Consider the following 27,694-nt stretch of genomic DNA (forward strand, 5'->3'; position numbering starts at 1 on the left):
GGCAGATATTATTCTACATGGTTTATGTGTGATAAAGCTGTTTAATGTTCACAGCAGTTCCATGGAGAAGATACTATTGTTTCCCTAATTTCACAGATAAACTGAGACACACAGAGAGCTTGTTTATGATTATATAGATACTAAAAGTCAAGGCTAGGATTGGAATTTAGGCAGTCTGGCCCCAGAACTGAATACTTAACTACTCTGCTGTACCACCTTTCTTCACTGGATTTCTTTCTTTCTTTCTTCCTTCCTATTTTATTTTATTTTATTTTTTTGACAGAGTCTTGCTCTGTTGCCCAGGCTGGAGTGCAGTGGCAGGATCTCAACTCACTGCAACCAACGCCTCTCAGGTTCAAGCAATTCTCCTGCCTCAGCCTCCTGTGTAGCTGGGATTACAGGTGCGTGCCACCACACCCAGCTAATTTTTGTATTTTTAGTGGAGACTGGCTTTCACGAAGTTGGTCAGGCTGGTCTCAAATTCCTGACCTCGTGATCTGCCTGCCTGTACCTCCCAAAGTGCTAGGATTACAGGTGTCAGACACCACGCCTGGCCAATTTTTGTATTTTTAGTGGAGACAGGGTTCTACCATGTTGGTCAGGCTGGTCTTGAACTCCTGACCTCAGGTGATCCACCCACCTCGGCCTCCCAAAGTGCTGGGATTACAGGCATGAGCCATTGCGCCTGGCCTCTTTGCCACATTTCAATCCTTACATTAGTCTTCAACTCCTCCAGTTCATGTCCCGCCAAGTCTTGCTGATTGTCTTTCTCCAAAGCCTCTCCCTTCAGTCAGCTACTCCCCGTTCCCCTGTTCCCTTATTATCTCTTACCAATGCCAGTTTTATTGATTTCTAGTTATCTACTAATCAGCTCTCTCTAAGTCTGCTACACCTGGGTTTTCTTTTTTCCAAAAGTGAAAATAGCTTTCTCGTTTTTCTGGATATAAAAATGACATGCTCTGCCAGGTACAGTGGCTCATGCCTGTAATCCCAGCACTTTGGGAGGCTGAGGCAGGCAGATCACTTGAGCTCGGGAGTTGGTGGCCAGCCTGGATAACATGGCGAAACCCCGTCTCTACAAAAAATACAAAAATTAGCAGGGTGTGGTTGTGTACACCTGTAATCCCAGCTACTCGGGAGGCTGAGGCCAGAGGATGGCTTGAGCCTGGGAGGCAGAGGTTGCTGTGAGTCGAGATCCCACCTCTGGCAGCAGAGCCAGACCCTGTCTCAACAAAAAAATAATGATAATAACAATAAAAATAATTTTTTAAAATTATCATTGTTTCACAATCAGAAGACAAAAGCAAATACAGGAAAAAAAAACCTAAAGGCCAGGCATGGTGGCTCACACCTCTAATCCCAGCACTTTGGGAGGCTGAGGTGGGTGGATTACTTGAGCTCAGGAGTTAGAGACCAGCCCGGCCAGCATGGCGAAACCCCCTCTCTACAAAAAATACAAAAATTAGCTGGGCATGGTGGCAGGTGCCTGTAATCCCAGCTTCTCGGGAGGCTGAGGCAGGAGAATCACTTGAACTCAGGAGGCAGAAGTTGCAGTGAGCTGAGATCCTGCCATTGTACTCTAGCCTGGATGACAAGAGCAAAATTCCATCTCAAAAAAAAAAAAAAAAAGAGGAAGGAAGGAAGGAAGGAAGGAAGGAAGGAAGGAAGGAAGGAAGGAAGGAAGGAAGGAAGGACGGACGACCTAAATCATAATTTTGTCTCTCTGCAGTGATAATTGTTGCTAGCATATTGGTACATACTCCAGAGATTTTTCTCTCTCTTTGCATCATCTACACACATAACCATAACATTTTAGCATTAAAAAATGAGATATTTCTTTATTGCATTTTTATTTTTTCATTGAATAATACTAGGTATTATTAGCCATTTTGATATTTGCCATTCTTTAACACAAATGTACGTTTTTGTATTAGTTTGTATTTTTCTAATTACCAGTAATACTAGTTTTTCACAAGCTTAATGTACTTTTTATTCTCGCTTGTGATCTGACTTTTGCTCCATGTTTTCTAGTAGTGATCACTTTTTCTTATTGATTTGTATGAGCTCTTTATATATCAAGCATATTAACTATTTGCTTATCATGTATATTGAAGAAAATTTTCCCTAAGTTGTTCTTATTTGAATTTCATGTTAGAGGTTTTGTTGTTGTTGTTTTGTTATATAAATATTTAAGACTTTTTTGGAAGTCATATATACGATTATTTTCCTTTATGTTTCCTGCCTTTGGTGTTCTGTGACCAGATTACTGTTTTTAATGCTCAGGTCTGATCATATGGCCCCTAGAATTATTAGTGGCCTGCAGAGCCCAAGCTCCCTGGGCTCAAAATCAGCGAGTAGATGAGTCCTCTTCCTTGGTCAAATCACATTTCAGCTCATTTCTGGCTCCTTTCTGTCATACAATTAAAAATAAAAAAGTTTTTTACAGACAGGCTCTCACTAGGTTGCTCAGGCTGATCTCAAACTCCTGGGCTCAAGGAATCCTACACCTCAGTCTCCCATGGAGCTGGGATTACAGGCCGAGCCACCATACTTGGCATGTTCATAAAATTATACTCTATTCGAGACAATCAATTGCTATTCTGAAAATTTGTCACATCTTTCACCACTATTAGAAATTATAAAAAAAGCCGGGCACGGTGGCTCAAGCCTGTAATCCCAGCACTTTGGGAGGCCGAGACGGGCGGATCACGGGGTCAGGAGATCAAGACCATCCTGGCTAACACGGTGAAACCCCATCTCTACTAAAAAATACAAAAAACTAGCCGGGCAAGGTGGCGGGCGCCTGTAGTCCCAGCTACTCGGGAGGCTGAGGCAGGAGAATGGCGTGAACCCGGGAGGCGGAGCTTGCAGTGAGTGGAGATCCGGCCACTGCACTCCAGCCCAGGCGACAGAGCGAGACTCCGTCTTAAAAAAAAAAAAAAAAAAAAAGAAATTATGAAAAAAATAAAAGATTTTAATAGTGAATAGAGAAGCTTATTAAAATAGATTGATGTGATATTCTTGAAATTACACCTTAGAAATCGTATTTTTCAAAACCAGAGACAGAATACATTGGGACCTTACTTCAGGAGCCCTGTGTGCTGGGAAGAAGGGAAGTCTGGGTTGAGTAAAAGGTTTCCTAGCACAGCTTAGGATATTCTGCTACAATCTAAATGCATTCAAGTGATGTCACCCAAATTATGAGTGCTGTGTGATAAGCTCCCCTTGGTTAGCTGTCACATGGCAAGCTGACGAGTTACCTAGAGGTTTTCCTATCCAGAATTCCCACCCCTTTTTGCTCATGCTGTTCTATCTGGAACACTCTCTCTCAAATTATCTCTATCCCTCCTCAACTCAACTACATCAATCTTCCAAGTCTCTGCTCAAAATCGATCTCCATTTCTTATTCCCAAGCAAAAAACAGGTCAACACTTGCTTCTTACAGTTTGCAATGCTTTATGCCTCTTCTCATCATATCTTCTCTTGCTCATAATTACCTGAGGGCATGTTATCTCCCTACTACATTATACATTCCTTAAAGGCAGAGACTGAATCTCATCTTGGAGCACTCCTTCAGTACCAAACAGAGGGCACTGGGTAGTCTGTAGTAAATTTGCGGAATAAAGGAATGATTGTGATGACCAGCTCAGTGCTACATCACTGAAGCCACTATTTGGGGTTTGCTTTAAGAAGGTATTGGCCAGGCACAGTGGCTCACACTTGTAATCCCAACACTTTGGGAGGCTGAGGCAGGTGGATCACTTGAGGCCAAGAGTTTGAGACCAGCCTGGCCAACATGGTGAAACACGATCTCTACTAATAACACAAAAAATTAGCTGGGCATGGTGGTGGGTGCCTGTAATCCCAGCTACTGGGGAGGCTGAGGCAGGAGAATCGCTTGAACCCAGGAGGCAGAGGTTGCAGTAAGCTGAGATCGCGCCATTGCATTCTAGCCTGGGTGACAAGAGCAAAATTCTGTCTCAAAAAAAAAAAAAAAAAAAAAAAGAAGAAGGTATCTGAGAAGCTCTAAACCCACACTGGAGTTGGAAACAGGCCCACAATCATTATTAGGCCTCCCTTTGAATTCTTAGCAGCACTGCTCTATCAGCTCAACATTCACTTCAGTATTAGCTTCTGGGCCAAGTCAACATCCTAGAGATCCAGTATTTGTCCTGACACATTCACTAAGCTAACAAGAACACACGGCTGGAGCCTTGGTACCTCTCAGCTGATACCACCACTCCTGGATAAAAATAACACAACCTGTTTTTTTGTTTTTTTTTTTTTGAGATGGAGTCTTGCTCTGTTGCCCAGGTTAGAGTGCAGTGGCACAATCTCAGCTCACTGCAACCTCCGCCTCTCGGGTTCAAACAATTCTCTGCTTCAGCCTCCCGAGTAGCTGAGATTACAGGCACCCGCCACCACGCCTGGCTAATTTTTGTATTTTTAGTAGAGATGGTGTTTCCACCATCTTCGCCAGGTTGGTCTTGAACCCCTGACCTCATGATCCACCCACCTCAGCTTCCACACAACTTTTTTTATGGCCTCCAAATCTAGGACAAGGCTGTGTGAGTCAAAGTGCTCAGGGTTCCAACTCACTAAAACATGGTATCATTTGCAGCAGTTGATTTTGCTCAAATAGAAGCTCAATGCAAAGGCATTCAACACAGAGACCAAGAGTGTCATACCTGAATGTTAACATCTGCCCCGTTGTTTACTAACAATTCAAGACACAAAGCACCATGAGTGGAGGCAGCAGCAAAATGCAAAGGGGTGAACCCATTATTGTTTGGCTGGTTCACGTTAGCACCGTAGTCAATCAACTCGTTAACCACAGCATCCTGTCCATTGTAGCAGGCGATGTGAAGCGCTGTATTTCCATAGACATTGATTTCATCAATCTGCAAAAGAGTCCAACACAGGGTGATTCAAGTCATTGGAGCCAGTTTACTCCATTTTCCACAAAAAGCATAATTGCTGTGGCTAGAGAAAGGAAATAGCCATCCGTCAATATAATTGTTCAGAGCTTACTCTTGCCCCAGTGTGGTCATCTTGGGAATGCTTGTCACCCCATGGTAAAGATCAGCAAAACGTCAATGTGGCAAAAAATGAACTGGAGAGAGAGAAGTTTCATCCTGGGGAGAGGTATTTTTCAGCTAACAAAGGGATAAAAGGTGAAGGGCAAAGCTGCTTTCAAAACACCAAAAGAGAAGTAAATCAGAAGAGAACAAAAAGAGTCCCACACTCTAGGGTTGGGGCACAGCAAACCTCAAGAAATGGTAGTGGATAGCAGGTAGTGGCTGCGGAGATGGCAGGAGAGGTGGCTGTGGAGCCTAAACACAGAAGGCAGGTCAGAACCTAATATCTGTTTTGCTCTGGAGCCTGACACCTCACCAGGTTCCATTTTAGTAGCAGAGCAGTGGTGCCGTCAGGAGGTGTGTTTCGTCCATGGCCCCCTATTGCTTTCTGAGACCTGCCCTGGGTGCCTGGTTTCATCATTATGGTTGTATAGCAACTTGGTTTTCCTTTCCTGGGGGACAGGATGTTCCAGCCTCACCACTGCTCCTGTTCTACCAGCAGAAGGAGAATGCAGCAGTCCGACTTCTCCAGCTCAAGAACAGACATTGCTGATGTTTGTCTCTGCCATTTATTCATTCATTTCTGCTGTAAGTCATGACTTAGAAGGCTACATTTGGAAGGTGGGATGCAGAACCTTGGCCAGTCTTTAAAAACAACTGGTTAATAAATATTACATAGAATCTATATGTCTATATATTTATCTATGTTGATATAGAAAGTTATTCAGTTTCCAGTTTTCCTCTGCTTAGTGTATGCCCCCACTGCCCTTTACCAGTTGCCCACAAAATCTTAAAAAGACAGGATGCTAGAAAACAACTCCCCTGCCCTTGAATTAAAGTGCAAACAGGATTTAACTTTAGAATAACAGAAATCTCACAAATACACAGGCCATGCAGTGATGCATTCATTATAGCTCACCTCCACCCCCAGGTTCAGGAGATGCTTGACAACATTGATCTGTCCATTGGAGGCTGCAGCATGCAGAGGGGTATAACCCTTCTTATCCTTACAGGTCACTTCTGCGCCATGGTTAATGAGCAATGCCACAACATCCAGGTGGCCTTTACAAACAAAGCAGCAGAAAACATCGTTAACCTTTATAGGACAATTTGCTGATTCATTTCACCTAAATTATCACCATTAGCTTTTATTGCCACCAGTATTTTGCTGAGTTATTTGTAAAAACTGGAAAATATTCATGGAAGCTATTCAACAAATATTTATTGAGTACCTCCTATAGTCAGGCATAATGTAAATGCTGTGGGAAGAAAAAAGATGATTCATATGAGCCTTCTCTTCAAGGAGATCTAGGTGATGCCTGTTACCATGCTAATGAATAATGGTGAGGTTTTGCCAAGATATCAGTAGAGAGCCTTAAAAAATGTTGTGTTAAAATGAAAGCAATGCTTTTGAAAACAATTGCCATTCCTCACTGAAAAGTTTAACAATGACAATTCAGTTAGGAAAAACTGATAAAAGAAAAAAAATAATGAAAATGACCATAGATTACTGTTTAATCATACAAAATTACTGCTGCTTAACTGTATTTGGACCCACAAAAATGGCAATTTCATATGGCTCAACTTAAAAGTATCCTCATGAATTAGAGGCCAAACAGAAAACCCTTCTAGTTTTAGCTCCTGTTAGCATTCTTTTCTACAATATTTTACTCTGTTCCATAATTCACCATATATAGAATAAGCCTGCACAACATGGTGAAATCCTGTCTCTACTAAGAATACTCTACTAAAACCCCGTCTTTACTAAAAACTTAGTTGGGTGTGGTGGCACACGCCTGTAGTCCCAGCTGTTCAGGAGGCTGAGGCACGAGAATCATTTGAACCTGGGAGGCGGAGGCTGCAGTGAGCCGACATAGCACCACTGCACTCCTGCCTGGGCAACAGAGCAAGACCCTGTATCAAAAAATAAATAAACAAACAAACAAACAAAAAAGCATATTTGACCTTTCTTTCAGCACTGAAGACTGTTCAGTGCTTCAGGATCACTGCTCTAAATGCGGCTGAAAATTGAAGGGTAGAAGACAAGTACTGACTCCAGGACTCCGTGTGTGTGTTGGAGTCGGGGGAGGTATTGGCTTGTTTTATTAAAATTTGACTCTTTTCTCCCCAAGACTTGTATATAGAAAATTTTTTTTCAATTATTAGTGGTGCTGTCTTAAGCTATTTGCCCTGGTTTTGCCTATTATTCCTATTTGTATCCTGATAGCACACAAAACAATGACTTGATTTCTTTAGAGTCATTTATCCAAATGCTTTAACTGTGTATACATCAGCAGAGAACAAGCTTGAAACTTCGCACTCTTTGAGTCCTATCCACACTAGCTTAGTGTGTGTTCGACCTACACAGCTGTCTCCCGCAGTCACAGGCTCCAGTCCTGCAGGTGCCACCTAGTCATTTCATATGCTTCAGCCAACTCGAAAATCCATGTCAACTTTTTTTAAAAAACATGCTAACGCTTGTAAAAGTTTAAGATTCTGTTTTTTTAAGCACAGGGATTCATTCAGACCCATCTTTAGCCACATACTTTATTTCATCCCTGCCCCAACCTATTCTTTCTCCCTATAATTAATGTTAATTTTTAAAGCGATGATAAAAGGCACATATGTTTGTTACAAAGGATTCAGAAAGGCAAAAAGGTATTAAAAGAAAACCAAAATCATCCACAATCATAAATACCCAGAGACAATCAATTAAAATTTTAGCATACAATATTTTCCAGGTTTGTTATTGCACAGATTTTTAAATGAAAATGAGAATTATTTTATTTATACTGCTTTATAATATGCTTTCACTTAACATATCACAGAATCTGTGTTAATAAACACTCATGGACTCATCACTGTAGTTACTGCAAAGGGTCCCCTTGTGTGGATCTTCCAGAATTTACCAAAACAGTCTCCTGGGGATGGGTATTCAGGTTGTTTACAACTTGGTGCTGATAGAATCCTATTTTTCTAATAGCAGGATGTTCTCCAATTAGAAACACAAAGGAAATATCTTAGTTCTTCATTTCCCACAAGTCTACACTTGGAATAAACTGTGAGATCTATCATTTGTCAGTGGGATTTGCCAACAAAAGTGAAAAGGAAAAACATAGAAATGTGACCTCTCCCAAGCGGGCAGAAATGAGGGCTGCAGGCTTCAGTTTGGTTGTCAGTGGACTATCAGGATAATCCTCAGTACTTCTGGTGCCCTTCACCTATAAAATAGCCAGAGGTTTGTCTTTTCTTCCTTTCTTCTTGTTTCTTTCAAAAATATTTATAAATTTAAAAAGACCAATGGAATTTGTGTCCTTGCTTTCCTAGCCAGTGCTCTTTCTTTTTAAAACACCTTATTTTACTGCCATGACAAGTTAAAATAAGCACAATCTGTGCAGCTTTCCAATCCAGACTGAAGCACATTCAAAGAGGCCCAAGCCATGATTCATTCCTCCTCTTCTTTGTAGGATAAATAAATATCTGACAAAGCAACTGCCCGACTAGAGCACACTATGCATGCCAGTAAAATGTACCAAATCTTCATTCCATTGCAACCCAAACTTGAAAAGAAGTCAGAATGGAGAAAACCTACATGGTCAACAAGAGACCCGTGGCTTATTTAGTTAAGGTTATCTGTACTTTGCTTTCCATGCATGGAATCCTTACCCATGTATGCTGCCCAGTGCAGAGCACGCCGGTCCTTCTTGTCAAATGCATTGATATTTGCCCCTTTGGCCAAGAGTAAATTGACCATCTGAAAGATAACCAACAAGGAAATCAAGCATACATTCTGTAATGGTGAGGCCTCCTCACTGCCTGCAGGTGATCTGAGCCAAATTAACATGAAATCTAAAGGCAGGTCAGAGATCTGGAGTTCTGACAAAGTAGAAATATGATGTCAGAGCAGGAACTGTGTCATGTGTGTCAGAGGAAAAGACTGAAGTGACAGCCTACTTTTTCAATTCATTGTGGCTCTAAAGTTGAGAATGATATAGATGCTGAAGGTTTGGTGTACAAATGTTTTCATCACATTCTTTAAAATCTCAGCAAGAAGATCAGTTTCCACTTGTGGCTGAAAGTGCCTGGAGGGAGCGTTCCAATTCTGAATGATAAAAATACCCACCTCCACGTGGCCGTTCAAAGCCGCATGGTGCAAGGCTGTGCGCCCCCCTCGGTCGGAGACATTGACACTGCTCAGCAGGGGAATGATCACTTCTGCACATTTGACAGCCTTGTTGGCTGCTGCCACATGAAGAGGGGTCTGCCAGTTCTTGTCCCTTGCATTGACATCAGCTGAGTGCTTAATCAAAACCTGTACTGCTTCCTACAACAAAAGCAGAGTTTGCAGAGGTCACTGACAGACGTTCAATCAATACTTAGTGCCATAAGATGCTTCACCAAACCCTGGAACTATGGAAACAAAGGCCACCTGACCTTACAGGCTGGCTCCAGACAAGCCAGGTAATATCTGATAAAGATCAAAAGAGTGGCATAGATGAAGACAGAATCACTTTACCTTTCTTTGTCAAGCCAAGAGCCCTGGTACAACTCTAAAATCAAATAAACCTTCTAAGTATATGATGATGTCCTTACAATGTAGAAGGCACTCTTAGGCCAAATGAGAACACTGCGTGCAAGTGTGCATGCCAGGGTAAAATATCCATAGACAAAAAGGCCTCAGACCTTCTTGGGTCAGTTTATAAATCTTTGGTTCTCTCTGCCAACATCTTAACCCTCAGCCTCGTGTGATCAACAAGTAGTCAAGATGGAAAGTAACATCTCTGTTACCATCTCAACTTAAAGCTATGAGTTGTTTCCATCTTTTCCCAATCTTTTCCATGTTAGAATGTGTCACTTCTTTTGCCATTGTTGAGTTCCTTCACCTACATTGGACCTCCCATGTTTTTTCTTCTATTGGCCCAGTCAGCTCCCTAGCCTGTTGGTCTATGACTTTCAACTATGGTATGCAATGGAGTCATCCATGCAGCTCTTAAAAACACAGAAGCCAAGCATGGGCAACATAACAAAACCCTGTCTAAAAAAAAACAAAAACCAACAAACATATATGCAGGTGCAAAAATAATTGCATTACTTTTAATGGCAAAAACCACAATTACTTTTGCACCAACCAGGAGTGGTGTTGCAGACCTCTAAGTCCTAGCTACTCAGGAGGCTGAGGTGGGAGGATCACTTGAGCTCAGCAGTTCACAGTGAGCTGTGATCACGACACTGCACTCCAGCCTGGGCAACAGAGCAAGACCCTGTCTCAAAAAAAAAAAATACAGTAGTTTAAAATTATTATGGAATTAAATTCACAGACGTACGGAATATTAGAAATGGAGAAGGCCCTAGGGTTCATCTGGGCTGACCCCTTCATTTCATAGGCAGCTTTATTTTATAGGTAAGATGACGGAAGTCCAGGGCAATGACCTGTCAGCCTGGCTGACTTACGGGCTCATGCATTTTCTAACAGGCCATTTTCTACTAGGCTTACTTGGTGAGTAGTCTCAGTCAAGCATCCTGACATAAATAGATTCAACAGTTAATTCTATTTAGTTATTTACATTTTTAAATCCTAAAGTTTTAGTCTGCTACACTGGCTTAATACATATAATAGAAATTTAATATAATATTTTGGCAAAAACAAAACTTGATTAAAAACAGATAATTACCTTTTTTAAAACTGCATTTCTCTTTTAAAAGTTTTAAGCTTGGAAGCTCTTTAACTTGGTTTTACAAGGGAGTAATTTGATGGCTATTTAGGGAATTAATTTTTTTAAATTAAAGAAGTCTGCCTTCTCCTGTATCACATATTGGCTAAAAATTAATACCCAGGAGCTCACTCTGGCAGAAATATACATGGTAAAAAAGAAACTAATGTGGGGAGGAGGGAAGCTGAACACTTTCTGAATCAAGAAAATATTCTTTTTTTCTGTTAAAGGTTTTTGTTTTTTTTTTCCAACTTTTAAGTTCCGGGGTACATGTGCAGAATATGCAGGTTATATAGGTAAACATGTGCCATGGTGGGTTGCTGCACAGATCAACCCATTACCTAGGTATTAAGCCCAGCATCTGTTAGCTATTCTTCCTGGTGCTCTCCCTCCCTTCTCCCCACTGGCAGGCCCCATTGTGTGTCATTCCTTCTCATGTGTCCCTCTGTTCTCATCGTTCAGCTCCCACTTGTAAGTGAGGACGTGCAGTGTTTGGTTTTCTGTTCCTGTGTGAGTTTGCTGAGGATAATGGCTTCCAGCGCCATTTGTGTCCCTGGAAAGGATATGATATTGTTTCTTTTTATGGCTGCATAGTATTCCATGGTGTATATGTACCACATTTTCTTTATCCAGTCTATCACTGATGGACATGTGAGTTGATTCTACGTCTTTGCTATTGTGAATAGTGCTGCAATGAACATAAATGTGCATGTATCTTTATAATAGAATGATTTATAATTGGATTGCTGGGTCAAATGCTATTTCTGCTTCTAGATCTTTAAGAAGTCGCCACACTGTCTTCCACAATGGTTGAACTAATTTATTCCTACCAACAGTGCAAAAGCTTTCCTTTTCTCTGCAACCTCACCAGCATCTCGTTTCTTGACTTTCTAATAATCTCCATACTGACTGGTGTGAGATGGTATCTCACTGTGGTTTCGATTTGCATTTCTCTACTGATCAGTGATGTCGAGCTTTTTTTCATGTTTGTTGGCTACATGAATGTCTTCTTTTGAGAAGTGTCTGTTCACGTACTTTGCCCACTTTTTAATGGGGTTGTTTATTTCTTGGTAAATTTGTTAAAGTTCCTTTTAGACTCTGGATATTAGACCTTTGTCAGATAGACAGACTGCAAAAATTTTCCCCTATTCTGTAGGTTGCCTGTTCACTTTGATGACAGTTTCTTTTGCTGTTCAGAAGCTCTTTAGTTTAATTAGATCTCATTTGTCAATTTTTGCTTTTGTTGCAATTGCTTTTGGTGTTTTCATCATGAAATCTTTGCCCATGCCTTTGTCCTGAATGGTACTGCCTAGATTTTATTCTAGAGTTTTTATAGCTTTGAGTTTTACATTTAAGTCTTTACTCCAGCAAGAAAAGCTTCTTTAACAGTGCTTTTCAAACTATCTGTGGTAAAGAACTAGTTTTTTAAAGAGTTATTTCAAATCTATCACTTTTGAGCCAATACTTTTATAAAATACAATTAAAAATCAGTAGAATAATAAAATGAAATAAAAACAAGATAAAAACTATAAATGTAATTATTTTATTGTTAAAGTTAATGGGCATGAAATTATCAAATTGCTCTAAAAGTTTCTGACCACCTATTCTTTTCACAACAGATAAGATAAAAGCTCACAGGCCAGCTCCAGTGTGCAGGCACGCTGTGAATCATCACGCTCCTTCAAAGCCTGTGTTTGTTTGTTTGTTTGTTTTGAGACAGAGTCTCGCTTTTTCGCCCAGGCTGGAGTACAGTGGTGCCAACCTAGCTCACTGCGACTTCTGCCTCCCAGGTGCAAGTGATTCTCCTGCCTCAGCCTCCTGAGTAACTGGGTTATAGGCATGTGCCACCACGTCCAGCTAATTTTTTTGTATTTTTAGTAGAGATAAGGTTTCACCATGTTGGCCAGGCTGGTCTTGAACTCCTGACCTCAAGTGATCCACCTGCCTCAGCCTCCCAAAGTGCTGGGGTTACAGGCGTGAGCCACCGCGCCTGGCCCTTTCTTTCTTTCTTAATGAACAAACACCTGTGAAGATTCTGGTATTTCCCCCAAATGGAGGCATCAGCCCAGTTAACATTCTGTTTTAGGACTGTAGGCCTTGTTGGATGACATCCTGTAGCAGGCCATCCTATACAAGATGCAGAAATAATAGAAAGGAGGGGCTGTCATGGGATATCATATGGGAGGTAACTGGACATGACATTTGCAGTCAGTCAATTTCTACTTTTTACGACTCTTTTTATTTAACAAAAGGCCACTTCAACCTTGAAATAAGAAGTAGAAACATACACTGTGGCACATGGAAAAGATGAGAATAGGAGGCATGTGTCTTAGAAACTATCATCCTTAATATTTGTTTCTTTACTCTCAAATGTGCATTGCATTTCAGTGGTCATAAATTACTCATAAAAGTAACTGTTTATGACTACACATAGTCCCTGCAGCCATAAGCAATGTCAAGTTTTATAAATTACAAGTTGCTTTAGATAAGGGTCTAAATGTTATACAACTGTCTGTACTCTCCACAAAGCCTGGCAGGTGCTTTGCACATAGTATATATTCAGTAACTTTGGGTAGAACAAATATATTGTTGTAATCATCAGCAAAGTCTGTAAGTAATAATCTGTAAGTGTTAACAGTACATTACTGTGGGCTGATGTCCCTAAGGCTGCACTTAAGTCCTGAAGGCTTTTGCTATATTACTATAATCATTTGAGGCTTTTATCTTATGTCAATTGTAGCAATTTCATATTCTGTAAGAATTGTATAAATTGATGTCCAACCAATTTGCTTAATTAATGGTATTGTTCCTCTAGACGTACCAAAATACCAAGCACCAAAAAGACTCACCTATTATTTTAACTATTACTACAGCACAATTATTCTAAGAACTAGGAGTGCAAAAGCAGTTCGCTGGAGACTTTGGGATATGAAAGAATTCTAAATGAACTATTTAAGAAGTGCTAACTTTAACCATTAGGAAAGGCAGGCACTAAAGTATGACCAGTGTTTAATCTCAGGTCTCAAAGTGTGACTTGTAGACGACATGTATCAGAATCTTCCTTTGAAAAGGCAAATTTCTGGGCCTAACCATAGGCTTCATTCAGAATCACTAGGGGTGAGGTTTTAGAACAGACAGTTTCAACAAACACCCCAGCTAATTTAAATGCACTAAAGCTGGGCACCACTCGTCTACATTCTAATAGATCATAAAATGCTTACTTTCTTCCTATTCCAGGTATGACCTATGTTCCATACACGAACAACTTTTTATAATCATGAAGATAATTTAAAGAAAGCAATAACATTCTACTCTTCCATATAATGTTTCCAATTCTCCTGTCTACTAGCATTAAGCCCACAATAATGATCATGTTTTTTAGAGGAAAGGGTAGAACGTAAGTTTTTTAAATTTCGACTATAAAATAAAATGCTTATCCTGCTCAGCTCTGGGAAAGATTTGTATACCAGTTGGGTCTTCTGTCTGCACAGAAGCCAAAAATAGATGTGCTTTATTGGCTAGAACAGGCTCCGTAAGGGTGCTAATGGGAACTGAAGAAAGCAGCACAGAATGGTGGTTAAGTAGGCAGCTTCTCTAGTCACACTTTCCTCCACTTTCTGGCTGTGACATCGACTTCGTTGGCTCCCTACTAACTTTCTGAGATTACATTTCCTAAATTAGTATTGCCAATAGCATCCATCTTGAAGGGTGGATCAGAGGTTAAAAGAGAATAATATAGAGAAAGTCCTTAGCATACTGCCTAGCAGACAGTAAGTACTTAATAAATGCTCATAACTACAACACGTACATAGACACAATGTCCTCACTCCTACACTCTAAAGACAAGATACAACCATTGTTAACCTTTCTAACCAAAAGACAGTCTCTAGAATTGAGAAGTGAAAAGTTCAGCAGGTCTCCTCTGATACTCCTCTCAACTAGTTATAGCAGAAAGGGCACCTGGGACGGGCCAGCCACGTCTGCACATAGGCCACAGCAGCCTGCATATCTGGTTATCTCCCCAAATACTGTATACTAAAACTAAAAGCCACACTTTGTACACCCTTTAGGCCCCCTGTAGCACACTTAACAATGCCTTCCACCAAGTGTGCTTCCATAAATGTGTGTTAGACTTTCTGGGTTTGTGTACATTTCATTCCTTTCCCCTTGGGGAAAGTTGCTCTTTTCCAAGAAAGAAAAGCAAGAATAAGCTGAACACAGGAAATAATATGAAATAGGCTTCACAAGAACACTTCAGAATATTCCCACTGGCAGCCCCAAATCTTGCTTATCTTTGTTAGCTGGCACTGTAAAAGATGTTTCTCTAATATTTTAGTAAGGGCCTCTCTTCATTTCTTCACAGCCTAGGGAGTACACAGAAAAAAAAAAAAAAAAAAAAGGAGAATGAGTTCAGAGAAGCCCTTAGGGAGCCAATAAGAAGACAGTGCTGTTGGGCTCTAAGCTGTTTCCAACCTGGGAATCCCCAATGTGCCAGACGTGGGGAGCAGGTCGGGGGTAGGAAAGGGTCGTGGGATTGGGTCTAGAAGGGAACACACAAGACAGCCTGGTCAGCATCAAATAAGTCTTCAAGATTTATCTCTAGAGCTCAGTTATATTTTGGGAGATTTTCAAGGGGTGTGATTATGTCTTGATTTACTTTCTTGTCTATGGAAGACATAGTGTCAGGCTTGGATTCATGTTTAATCAATATTATGATCTGGCACCCTTATTGCTATAACATATCAGGAAATGAACTTAGCAATGCACCTTATTTTTCCAGACACAGAAATCTGAACATAAATCTTGCCTGGATGAAAAGAAGACTCCAAAATTTTGACTTACACTGATATCTGTGTTATATGCAATTGTGAAACTAGCCTTGATTTTGCAGGTTTCAGTGGTTTAGTTGGCTTTTAATGTACACATTCCCATAAACATGCTTCAACTCTGTTCGCCCTGCATGCATAAATGATTATTACCATCAGCATTCTGATATGGTGTATACCAGTTCTATCTTACCAGTTGTACACAGAAAATTATTATAGCTTAAACTGAAAACCCAGTCTTTAATGAATAACTCAAAAAAACAATTCTTTTCTAACTAGGCAAGATGCTAGAAATACAATGGCAAGCAATAGACATGGCACAAATTTCAAGGAGCTAGAAGATCTTTTTAATTCAAATAGAACAACAATTTATATGGTAGTTTTGTATTGTCCTAAGTTAGCCGAGTTGAACTTCATTTCCCAGAATTCCTTTCCCTGTAGTACTCCCTTTAGGGTTGGCCACAAGAGATATCTGATGAGTTTTGGAAGGCATAAGTGAAACTGCAGCCTGACTGGTATGTTGTTGGGCACCAAGTAGTGTTGCAGCTTGCACACGATGTCACTAACTGGCTGGATCACCATATTGGCAAGGGGTAGTGCCTGGCTTGATGCTGCTTCAGATCCTGCCACATCTCCTTCAGTTTCTCCAATTCTTGGGCCAGGTGCATGCACAACTCCTTCTGCAAGTCACCCATGTCCATGATGTTGGAGGCAGTGTTAGACAGACCTCAGTTCCAGTTTGTCCTTGTTCTCCCCCATTTTACATCCAGTTTTTCCACTGTGGAGTCTGCTGACCTACAGTGACTTCAGGGCCTCACAGAATTCAAGGTGACAGCCTTACATAGACCACAGCAGCCCTACACACTTGTGTAAGATCTAATTCCTATAATAAATATCTTACTCTATCTCTCATGGTGGTTCTGCTTCCCTGGTTGAACCCTGAACCCTGAGAGATCAGTTACCTATATTTTACAAGCAAATAGGCTTTGAGGACAGACAGTATAGAGTTTACAAACTTTTCAATGAAGAAATGGTTTTAAACACATGGCCATGTAGTATCAGTGCTTACCAATCTAAGGAATAGACATGTACCAGCTCTCAGCTGAAACCATATATCCATCTTGATAAGTGCTAACAGTTAAACTCCAAAATACCAGTCCAAACCTTCTCTTTTCTTCCCCTCAAATCTGCTTTCTTTTCCCCAACTATTAGTTAGGAGAGGCATAAAATAATGGCAATAGAACTAAATTCCAAAGAAGAAGGAAATCTGAATTTAGGACTTCCACAGGACAGCAATGTGCTTGGAGTTAAGGTGTCTTCTCCACCGTCAGCTCTCACAATGGTTACAAAGACTCCAATTTTCTTTTCTTTTCCCTTTTTTTTTTTTTTTTTTTTTTTTTTTTGAGATGGAGTTTCACTCTTTTTGTCCAGGCTGGAGTGCAATGGTGTGAACTCGACTCACCACAACCTCCGCCTCCCAGGTTCAAGTGATTCTCCTGCCTCAGCCTCCCGAGTAGCTGGGATTACAGGCATGCACCACCACTCCCAGCTAATTTTGTATTTTTAGCAAAGACTAGGTTTCTCCATGTTGGTCAGGCTGGTCTTGAACTCCTGACCTCATGATCCACCCACCTTGTCCTCCCAAATAGCTGGGATTACAGGCATGAGCCACTGCGCCCAGCCTAGACTCCAATTTTCATAAGAAACTGTCCAACTTGCTGTGACAAGATACTAATCTGAAGACATCATGAGTTCATATATTACCTAATTATTTACAATTCAGGATTTGTTTGCATTTAATTCCTACCTGGCAAGGGATTCTTTTTTTCCTCCCTGCAAACCTACAGAGGCAGTTGGTTACTTGGAGAAGCAACAAATTCCTTTCTCAGATAGGAAGGTCAGTCCATCTAGGCTGACAGGATTCAAACACACTAAAGATACTTACAGAACGCAGACTGGTTGTTGATGGAAAATGGATGTTTTGAGGATTGAAGTCTTTGAAGCTAGTTGAGCTAACAAAGGCAGAGATCACTTGGGAAAGGTCACAGAGCAATGAAATCATCTTTTTTGTGTCTTTCTTTTCCATTAGATTACATACTTCCTAAGAGCAGAGACCATGGGTCTTAGTTTTCTTTGTAGCTCCATCAGCTACAAAGAAAAGGTGCCTGGCATATAGGAGGTGCATATTGAATTATTTTCCCAACTAAAAAGACCTGGTTCTTGTTAAAGAGGAAACAAATCCATATATATTTTTAAAGAGACACTTAAATTTACTAAATTTACTAAAGACCAAGTGGTCTTAAAAGGCCAGGAAATACTCCTCTATGAAGGGGCTGGTCTCATGAAGCTGGTCATACCCACTCAGTCAGCTCACTACACTCATTTTCCCAAACAAAACAGAAAAAAAATGTGGGACCATGAGAAGATTCTGAATTCTCCAGGGTCTGAGCCAAGTAATTTAGGATTATTTACCTCTCTCATTCCATGCAGGATATTTGGAAAGAGAACACAGTCAACCCCTTTTAAAAACTACTAATATCACAAAGCGCAGCAAGAAAAACGATGACTACTAAGCTGTCACCTACCAAGTATATTTTGAAATTTCTAGATAGTTGCCAAAGAGGAAAAGCTAACACCAACAATGGCCAAAGACACCTGCATCTTCTGTATATTCATTCTCAGCAAGACCTTTTGCTCCTAGGTATACCTGGAGAACATCACCTTCTCCAGCAGCAGAGGAGAAGCTGCATTTGGTAAACTCAGCTATGGAGGTCAGTCATCCAGCACCAAGTACATAGAAGGTTAGAACCTCTTGTATCCCTGGATGGTGGGCATCTCCTCTGACCAGGCTTCAAGGCTGACATTCACCAGGGTTCCCTGCCACCCTCACCTTCACATTGGTCTTCTCATCCTTTATACTTCCCCTGAGCTACCTGATGCATTTACCACGGTTTGGTGATCATTCTCCCTGTCCCTGAGTGCTAGACTTGTATAAATAATAATAGATAATCTATTAGTCATCTTCACCCAAATTTCCAGCATTCAACAGCAAATTATTTCTTGAGTGCCTAGAATGTACGAGGCTTGGGATACATCCAGGAACAAAGCCCAGATCCCTGCCCTCATGGGACTCCCACTCCAAGGACATGTTTGCTAACTCAGCGTTCTCAAACAGAACCCACCAGCCTCCTGGCCCCTACTCCCCTGCTCTGTGCCTCTTCTGTTAACAGCATCACCATTTACCTACCAGCTTCTTTCCCACCTCACCCCTACTGGGTACTAAATCCTGCCAGGTTGACCTCTAATGAGCTCTCAAATCATGGACTCAGCTTTATGCCCTCATTCCAGCTGCTTCAGACCGCATTTGGTCTTATTGGCCCTCCTCCTTGAGACCCCTCCCCCTCAGCCCATTCACACACTGCCACCACAAAGGTTCTCTGAAACACAGATCTGAGCATATCACTCCCCTGCTATAACCATTCTCCATTGCTCAAAGGATTCCAAGCCCTCTGCCATCTGGCCCAACCTCCATTATCAGACTTACCTTCTACTACAACCTGAGTTCCAGTTATACCTCACTGAGGCCCCCATTCACTCACTTCCTTGCCTCAGCCCTCCCTCCTTCTCCTGGCCTGCTAAGTCCTTACTCATTCTTTAAGGACCAGCCTAACTGACATCTCTTCTTGGAAGATTTCCTCTATTCAAGCAGGCAGTTAGTTGCTTTCTCCTGCAAGTCAATGATGATATTATACTGATCTGCTTTCTGCTTTGCCTCCTCCCCAGGCTGAGACTTCACTGAAATTCAGGATCATGCTGTCCGTGTTGAACTACCCCAGACACTCCCCAGCCCCACTCAGCACTATGTCTGGCATGCAGGAGATGCTCAAACAAACAGCTGTTCATTTTGGGTAACCCTCTTACATTAGAGGTAAAAGCCTTTTGCTTACCAGTAAGGATTCTTAATTCACTAGCAAGAATTTTTCTAGGCACAGTAGGTATTAGATTAAATTTGGTAATCACTCACTTCGCTTCTGGAAGCAACAGCCCGGTGCAGTGGAGTCAGCCACATGTTGTCCTTGGCATTTACACGAGCTCCTGGAACAAAATAGCACAAGTTAGAGGCATAATGGAGTCAAGGGAAGCCCTGCTGACGTTAAGTCAAATACTGTATCTTGCTCACATTTGCCTGACATAACTACCACCTCTTCTTTTCTTTGTATTAGTCATGTTCTGACAAGATTTGATCAAGGCTGAGGGGACCAGCAGAAGTCTGCTTTATCTAAAAATCTGGGACTAGCCAGATATGTTGGTAAAAAAGAAGCCAGTTTCCATGAGGCTTTTGGATAGATATGATATCAGGCCTATAAATTGCTCACTACTTTCTCAAACTATGGGGTAGGCAGACAGGCTCAAGCATGAGCCAAAACCAGCTCACACTCAGAATTATGAGTGCCCATGCTCAGCTCTATGAAGTCATGCCATCATCATGGAACAGAAGCTCCCTGCAAATGAATTCACAGGAAGCAGAGTTCACCCACCTTCCATGACACCCTTGCCATTCTCCATGAGCACCAGCCCACCAAGTCTATGTCTGAACAGCAAAGATATCTGATATAAGCTTCCTTTTAGGGGGTTCAGGGTTTTGACTAGTCTTCTGGTCAGACTTGAGATGTTTTATAAAAGGGCTACAAAAAGGGAGGAGGAGAAAATATGTATGACATCTTTGAAGAAGCAATAAGTCAATTCTAGCCTTAGGATGATGAGGAAGGAAGCTCCTGAGGACAGAGAATGGAGAAACAAATCAAAGAAACTAGAAAGTAAGGCAGAGAAAAGGAAACACAGAGGTGGCCCCTCAGGACAAGGGCTGAGAAAGTAAGTCAAGGGGAAGCAGAAGCTGACTAATCTCCAAGAGGCTAAGGCCAGCTGATAGCTGGAAAATAGAAACTTTTTTAAAAGGCAGTGGACTTTCATGCATAAACGTGAGTTACAAGTTTAGTTTAAGGCACTGGCTAAAAGTAAATAAAAATCAAAGAACTTATACTATTCTTTTCTTTAACTGAAGAAGAACAAATGCCATCAACAGCATTAATCGTAGAAAACAAGAACATAATCCCTAAAAGACAGCTAGAATGCCTCCCCTCCAACCTCCATTTTGATGTCACTGGTTTCAGATGGGGTCAGGTACAAAGGTTATCACACTATGCTGTCAAGGTTGAGAGCCACTGATGAATTGTTGCTTAATTTATCCAGGTTAAAATTATTTAAATCCTAATTCCACTAACACCAGCTTGCCTGAAGGAGTTCAAACTCCTTACGTCAGTAAGGCCCACAGTAAAATCAGTTTGGGTGTGCAAAAATCAATAGGCATCTCTGGCCTCAGTAACAGGAAGCTGTGGGCTAAATGCTCTGGCATGAAATGAATGCGGTTTTGGAAGGACAGTGGGATTCATGGTCGGAGATGTAGATTAAGTTCTGATTTCAGCACCTGCTGGCCCAATGACCAAGAGTCACTAATCTGCACAATGAGGCTAACAACAACAGTATTAACACTTCTCTACCCATTTCACCAGGTGCTAAGGAGAATTAAGTGAATAGGAAAGTGCTTTGTAAATTGCAAGGTACTAGAAAAACATCAGCTGTTCTTATTTCCAAATCACCTCTAATGTCTCATTCACCTCTAAATCTATGATTCAGATTTTCAAAGGAAGTGAAAGGCATGATCCTTGCCCTACAAAGGAAGAAGTCAAATAGGAAATTTAAGAACACAACCATCACCTAAAGACTGTACAAATACATGTCTTTTTAAGACATGTATTTTTAAGAGCAAGAGAACTCAAGTGCTAGAGAATGCTAGGGAGAAGAAAATCCAGATGTGATTAAGAACAGCAAAATTGGTTAATTTTAAAACAAAATTACCACTACCAAAACCAAAGTTTAGATTTCTTCTTCTAAATATTAGTTTCAACACAGTGTCAGGTGATAGTCACAAAGTCTACCTTTCTGGTTTAGAAACACAGCATTTAACCCTTCAGATCTTCCAACACTCTGGATTCCAACCTTTTAAAATTACCTGCCTTTTGGTCAGGACTTTTCTTGCATCATAAATAAATATATTTATGACCACATTGTGTGGTAGATTTGACCACACTGTGTTTCTGTCTAGTAAGCTGAGTGCACATTTATTTCTTATTTTGGGGCTGTTTCTTTGGCACCCATGTCACAAACATCTCTCAGACCTTATGCGTCCTAGAGAGCTGGAATTATTTTTATTATGGTCTTTGGCAGAGGAAATTTTGTGCTTTAAATTTTTTGTAAATTCAAAAAATGATTGCAAGAAGAAACCCAAATGTGAAGACACATGTGGAAAGGTACTTCTCAAAATTCGTTAGGGAGAAGCAAATGAAAGCAGCATTAGCATACCATTTCACATCCATTAAATTGGTAAAAATAATAAAGTGCGACAAGGCCAAGATTTAGCAAGGGTATGGAGCAACAGGAAAACTTAACATACAGTTGGGAAGAGTATGAATTGGTATAACCTCCTTTGGGACACAATGTGGCATTACCTAGTAAAGCTGATGACATGCATGCCCAACCACCTAGCAATTCCACCCCAATCATATACCCTAGAGAAACTCTCATACATGTACATGAATGTTCACTGCAACATGTTGATGACAACGAGAAATTGGAATCCTAAATGTCAATTAAGAGGAAAATGGATAAAGACATTGTGGTACATCTGTACAATGGAATTCTACACTGTCATGGAAAGGAGCAGACTGACGTTCTGTATATGTAAACAGATGTACTTTTAAAATCATAACACCGAATGAACAAATCAAGCTGCAGAATTATACCTATGGCATAACACCAGTTGTATGTCTATATGTTGTTTATGGATGCATAGACATAAAAGTTTAAAATATGGCTAAGGAGTATAAATACTAATTCTGGATAGTGGTTGCATCTAGGGAAAGAGGGATGTGAAAAGAATGAAGTAAGAGTACCCATACAGCTGCAACTGTGTTTTCAATGTTTTATTTCCTTAAATATATATATCATATATATATATACACATAAATATATATAATACAAATATGGCAAAATATTAAGAGTTCTTAAAACTTAGTGGAAGGTATAGGGATATTCACTATATTATTCTCCATAGTTTTCTGTATGTTTGAAATATTTTCTACAAAATATTTTTAAGAAAGCTAGTGCATTTGAAGTTTTATGTTTCTCAATGAAAATAATGGGGGAGGGGGAACTAAGCTGCTTTTGTGTGTGTGAAATGGAGTCTTGCTCTGTCACCCAGGCTGGAGTGCAGTGGTGCGATCTCGGTTCACTGCAACCTCCACCTCCCCAGTTCAAGCGATTCTCCCACCTCAGCCTCCCAAGTAGGTGGGATTACAGGTACCTGCCACCATGCCCCGCTAATTTTTTAATTTTTTAGTACAGACAGGGTTTTGCCATTTTGGCCAGGGTAGTCTTGAACTCCTGACCTCAGGTGATCTGCCTGCCTTGGGTGCAAGTATTTGTCTAGGATAAATAATTTAAAATGGACTTTATGTGTCATAGATAATACACACTTTCGGTTTCAAAAGGTCATGTAAAGCCTCTAAAGTGTGCCGGTTTACACCCTCGGAATGTATGAGATTGCTTAGTTTCCCCACATCCTCATCAACACTTGATATTATCAGACATTAAAATATATTTTTTTAAATTTTTTAGAGACAGGGTCTCACTCTGCCACTCAGGCTGGAGTGTAGTGGCATTATCATAGCTCACTGCAGCCTTAAGACTCCTGGGCTCAAGCAATCCTCCTGCCTCAGCCTCCAGAGTAGCTACGACTGCAGGCACATACCACCATGCCCAGCTAATTTTTTAAATTTTTTTGTAGAGATGAGGTCTTTCTTTGTTTCCCAGGCTGGTCTCAAACTTCTGCCCTCAAGTGATCCTCCTACTTCAGCCTCCTAATGTGCTGAGATTACAGGTGTGAGCCACCAGGCCCAGTCAGACATTTTAAATATTGCAAATCTGAGTCAATAATACTGTATCATGCACTTAAACATTTGTTAAGAGGATAGATCTCATGTTAAGTGTTCTTACCACACACACTTCCCAAAAAACTCCAAAATAACAAGAACAAAGGGGCACAAGGAAACTTTTGGAGGTGACAGAGATGTCTATTACCTTGATTGTGGTGATAATTTCATGGGTATTTGCATATGTCCAAACTCATCAAGTTGTAGATATTAAATATACGCAGCTTATTGTATTTCAATTATACTTCAATAAAGCCGCTTTAAAAATAAATAGGCCGAGCGTGGTGGCTCATGCCTATAATCCCAGCACTTTTGGGAGGCTGAGGTGGATGGAACACCTGAGGTCAGGAGTTCGAGACCAACCTGGTCAACTGGTGAAACCCTGTCTCTACTAAAGATACAAAAATTAGCCTGGCGTGGTGGCACACGCCTGTAATCCCAGCTACTCAAAAGGCTGAGGCAGAAGAATCGCTTGAACCTGGGAGGTGGAAGTTGCAGTGAGCCAGGATCACACCACTGTGCTCCAGCCTGGGCAACAGAGCAAGACTCTGTCTCAAATACATACATACATACATACAAATCTGATTTTAAAAAGAGCATCTTTTTTTTTAGTTTCTGGTCTAACAATAAGGTTAGACATCTTCTAATATGTTTGATTACTAGCCATTTGTAATTCATTTTCTGAGAATTACTTGTTCATATTCTTTATATATTTCTCCCATTTTTCCGTTATTTTTCTTATTTATATTTATATCCTTTTATCATTATTATTATTATACTGCATTCTGAAAATTTTTAGTTTTATGCAGATCCAAATTTGGCTTTCAATATTAAAAATCTCTCAAGGAGAAAAATGATACCACGCAGGCTGAACCTCATACGGTGACACACACCTGGACTGTAACGACACCAGCATTGTTAGCGTGTCGCTTCAGAGTCCCTTGAGAAATTTCAAGGTGATTAGAAATGTAGGCAATGGCTTCTTTCAGTCAATGATTAAGTCCTCCATTCCTCCACTTCTCCTTCTCATGGCGGTTGAATAGGCAGCTGCCAGGAAAACCTCCTTTCCCCCATAACAAAAATTATTATAACAAAAGCGGAGTTATCTGAATGGAGACCCAAGAAGCATTTCATCAGTGTCATTTCTTGCTGCCGGCTTCCTCATCCTCTTCCTCTGAACACGTTTAAGAGTCTTGTTTACATGTCAGAGGGAGATGTCAGATGGTTTTGGCTATGAATTGAATATTTATAGCTGATTTTTTTCTAAAGGAAGCTTCACATTATTTACCTGCCTGTCAGGCACCATTGTGCACCGAAGGACACAGTCTGCATGTCTAATGATTTAAAGGCAAATGCTTTTTTACCCAAGGACATGTTAAAGCTTAAACATGAAAATAAGCGCTAGGGTATACTGATTCTTTAGAAACAAAGGCCCAATCCATCAGACATGATCTGTAATTACAAACTAAGGATGTTCTTCATCTTATCCCTATTACCTCTTAATTTTATTTTCATAGAGATCAGGGGTAAAGTAAACTCTGGGCATCTTTTCCAGAGGCAATATTTCTGTTCTGTAAGCCATGTCGTCTAGGAAGAAGTAGAATAAAGAAAACAGAAGTGGTGTGATAAGGGTGGACTGAGTGTGACTGAAAAATCTCACAAGCCAAAGAGAATAATTTCTTCCTAAGCTTAACTTATCCAAAGTTTGGCTTTTAATTGTTGAAGTAAACATGAAAGGTTATAAAAATATGATTATAATATAATGAAATCAACTTGCTATTGATTTTTTTTTAACAAACCAAATCATACAGTACAGGAGTGCTTCAAAACAATTACCTTAGAAGAGGGTATGATAATTCCATGAACATGGCAATTGCTGAAAACATTTAACAAACTCTCCTTGGAGTTGCCTTTATGGCCAATTTGCACACCCATCAGAAAATGGCTTATTACTTTATAATTGCACCACATTCGTAGGCCAAAATCAGCATTGCCTGGTTTAATCGCCCCTCTTTCACCAGATAAAAAATATCAAATTCATCCTCAAAGGATGAATATTTGTTATGCATAAGGAATAAAAAGAATGATGTGCCCCCAGCCCTGGAAATAATTTGCATTGAGAGTAATAAGCACGTTTTGAAAATGTATAGGAAATAATTTTGCAGGACTACCACTTGTTGGGTTGCATAAATTCTATGGCCAGATGTGGTGGCTCATGCCTGTAATCCCAGCACTTCAAGAGGCCAAGATGGGAGGATCACTTGAGGCCAGGAGTTCGAGACCAGTCTGAACAACCTAGCAAGATCCCATCTTAAAAAAAAGTAAATTAAATTAAAACTTAAAAATAAATTCTAATAAATTTTACTTAGTAGTTATGCCTCACAAACACTCCCGTATTAGAGAGTACTTCCAGTTTTCTTCTTTCAACCCAGAACCCTATAATCCTTACTTGTCCTCAGAGTTTTCTCTGCAGGATCTTTTGTTTTTTTTTTTTTTTTGAGATGGAGTCTTACTTTGTCACCCAGGCTGGAGCACAGTGGTGCAATCTCAGCTCACTGCAACCTCCACCTATAAGGCTCAAGCGATTCTCCTGCCTCAGCCTCCTGAGTAGCTGGGATTACAGGCACCTACCACCACGTTCAGCTACTTTTTTAAATTTTAGTAGAGATAGGTTTCATAACCAGGCTGGTCTTGAACTCCTGACCTCAAGTGATCCTCCCACCTCAGCTTCCCAAAGTGCTGGGATTACAGGCTTGAGCCATCACACCCAGCCTTTGTAAGATATTTCTACTGTGGTCCTTTTTCTGTGTACTCTGCTTCCTATATCCCAACCCCAGTATCTTAACTCTCAGCCACTGATTGGTTCTCACTGATCTCTCTGACTTAATCCAGATTCGGCCCGTTCCCAATCAGACACTAGAGTCAGGAGGGAAATAAAGCCACACTTTGAACTGGGAGTTGTAAGAAAGTGAAATTTGCAAGGCCTGAATTCTTCCCCAAGACCTTGTCTTCCCCATCTGCTCAGAGGTATTCAGGGTTCCATCCACCTGGCTAACAGGAGATAATGCCAGCAGGAATTTAGCAAGCTTGGGTTACACCATGCTCTGTAGGTTAATACAACAATGGAGAACACAGCTGTAATGGGCTGTTCTGGCAAGGCCAAATTATTTGTCCAACAAGGGAATCATTAGCACCTCATTCATTATTAAATTGGGAAACAGTTTGGTTGGATTCCCTAAAGGGTCAGCTGCCAGATACAAGCTCAGAGATAAAATCATCGTGCTCTTGCAATATTAGGAACTTAATATATAAACTGAGTAAAGGACCTTTCAGGGAAAATAAAAGCCATGTGAATTCCAAGAGTTTGCCTCAGCTTCCACAAGTAAATAAAATTGCTAAAAAGGGAAAACTTTCCCAATGCTCCTCATGTCCTAAGTCTTCCTAATTTGATGAGAGGGAGGAGGAAATTTTCCATAGCACATTGAACCGAAATTATGCTAAAGACATTAAGAGCTCAGAAATTCCAAGACCAAACAAGTGAATAGATTAATATATATGCAACAGCTTTTCCCAGTTCTACTAAATCAGCCAGAGTTGAAGAGAGGCTCGTGGATTCCATGCCCATGTGAAGGTGATGTGAAACCATGTTTGTCAAACAATCACTGGCCCCAGATACATGAAAGAAAGAGATTGGGTTGACTTCATGCTGAGAATTAAAATCTTCCCTTTCAGATGCAGAAACAACAACAACACAAAGTTGGCATGTAAGACAAAGTTCTGAATTTGTACATTCATGAAACATTCCTCTGAGACTCTGAGAGGTCTATTAATACAATATTTAAGAGGTGGGTAGGCTGGGCATAGTGGCTCATGCCTATAATCCCAGCACTTTGGGAGGCCAAGGCAGGCAGATCATGAGGTCAGGAGACTGAGACTATCCTGGCTAACATGATGAAACCCCGTCTCTACTAAAAATACAAACAATTAGCCAGGCGTGGTGGCACACGCCTGTGGTCCCAGCTACTTGGGAG

The 27,694-nt window shown here is 40.7% G+C and overlaps 1 protein-coding gene across 8 annotated transcripts in view; it reads right to left on the bottom strand.

Annotated features, from left to right (window-relative positions):
• ANKRD44 (ankyrin repeat domain 44) overlaps window positions 1-27,694 on the bottom strand; it is a 346,068-nt gene that overhangs the window by 151,933 nt on the left and 166,441 nt on the right. For all 8 annotated transcript variants that reach the window (XM_077957343.1, XM_077957342.1, XM_077957341.1 and 5 more), the window contains exons 4-8: window positions 19,640-19,710; window positions 9,202-9,402; window positions 8,745-8,832; window positions 5,998-6,140; window positions 4,689-4,901 (exon numbers count right to left, since the gene is read on the bottom strand). In XM_077957343.1, coding sequence (XP_077813469.1) covers window positions 4,689-4,901; window positions 5,998-6,140; window positions 8,745-8,832; window positions 9,202-9,402; window positions 19,640-19,710 — 716 coding nt within the window. The remainder of the gene's footprint in view (window positions 1-4,688; window positions 4,902-5,997; window positions 6,141-8,744; window positions 8,833-9,201; window positions 9,403-19,639; window positions 19,711-27,694) is intronic.

This window comes from Macaca mulatta, chromosome 12, assembly GCF_049350105.2.
Source record: "Macaca mulatta isolate MMU2019108-1 chromosome 12, T2T-MMU8v2.0, whole genome shotgun sequence".
Lineage (NCBI taxonomy): Eukaryota > Metazoa > Chordata > Mammalia > Primates > Cercopithecidae > Macaca > Macaca mulatta.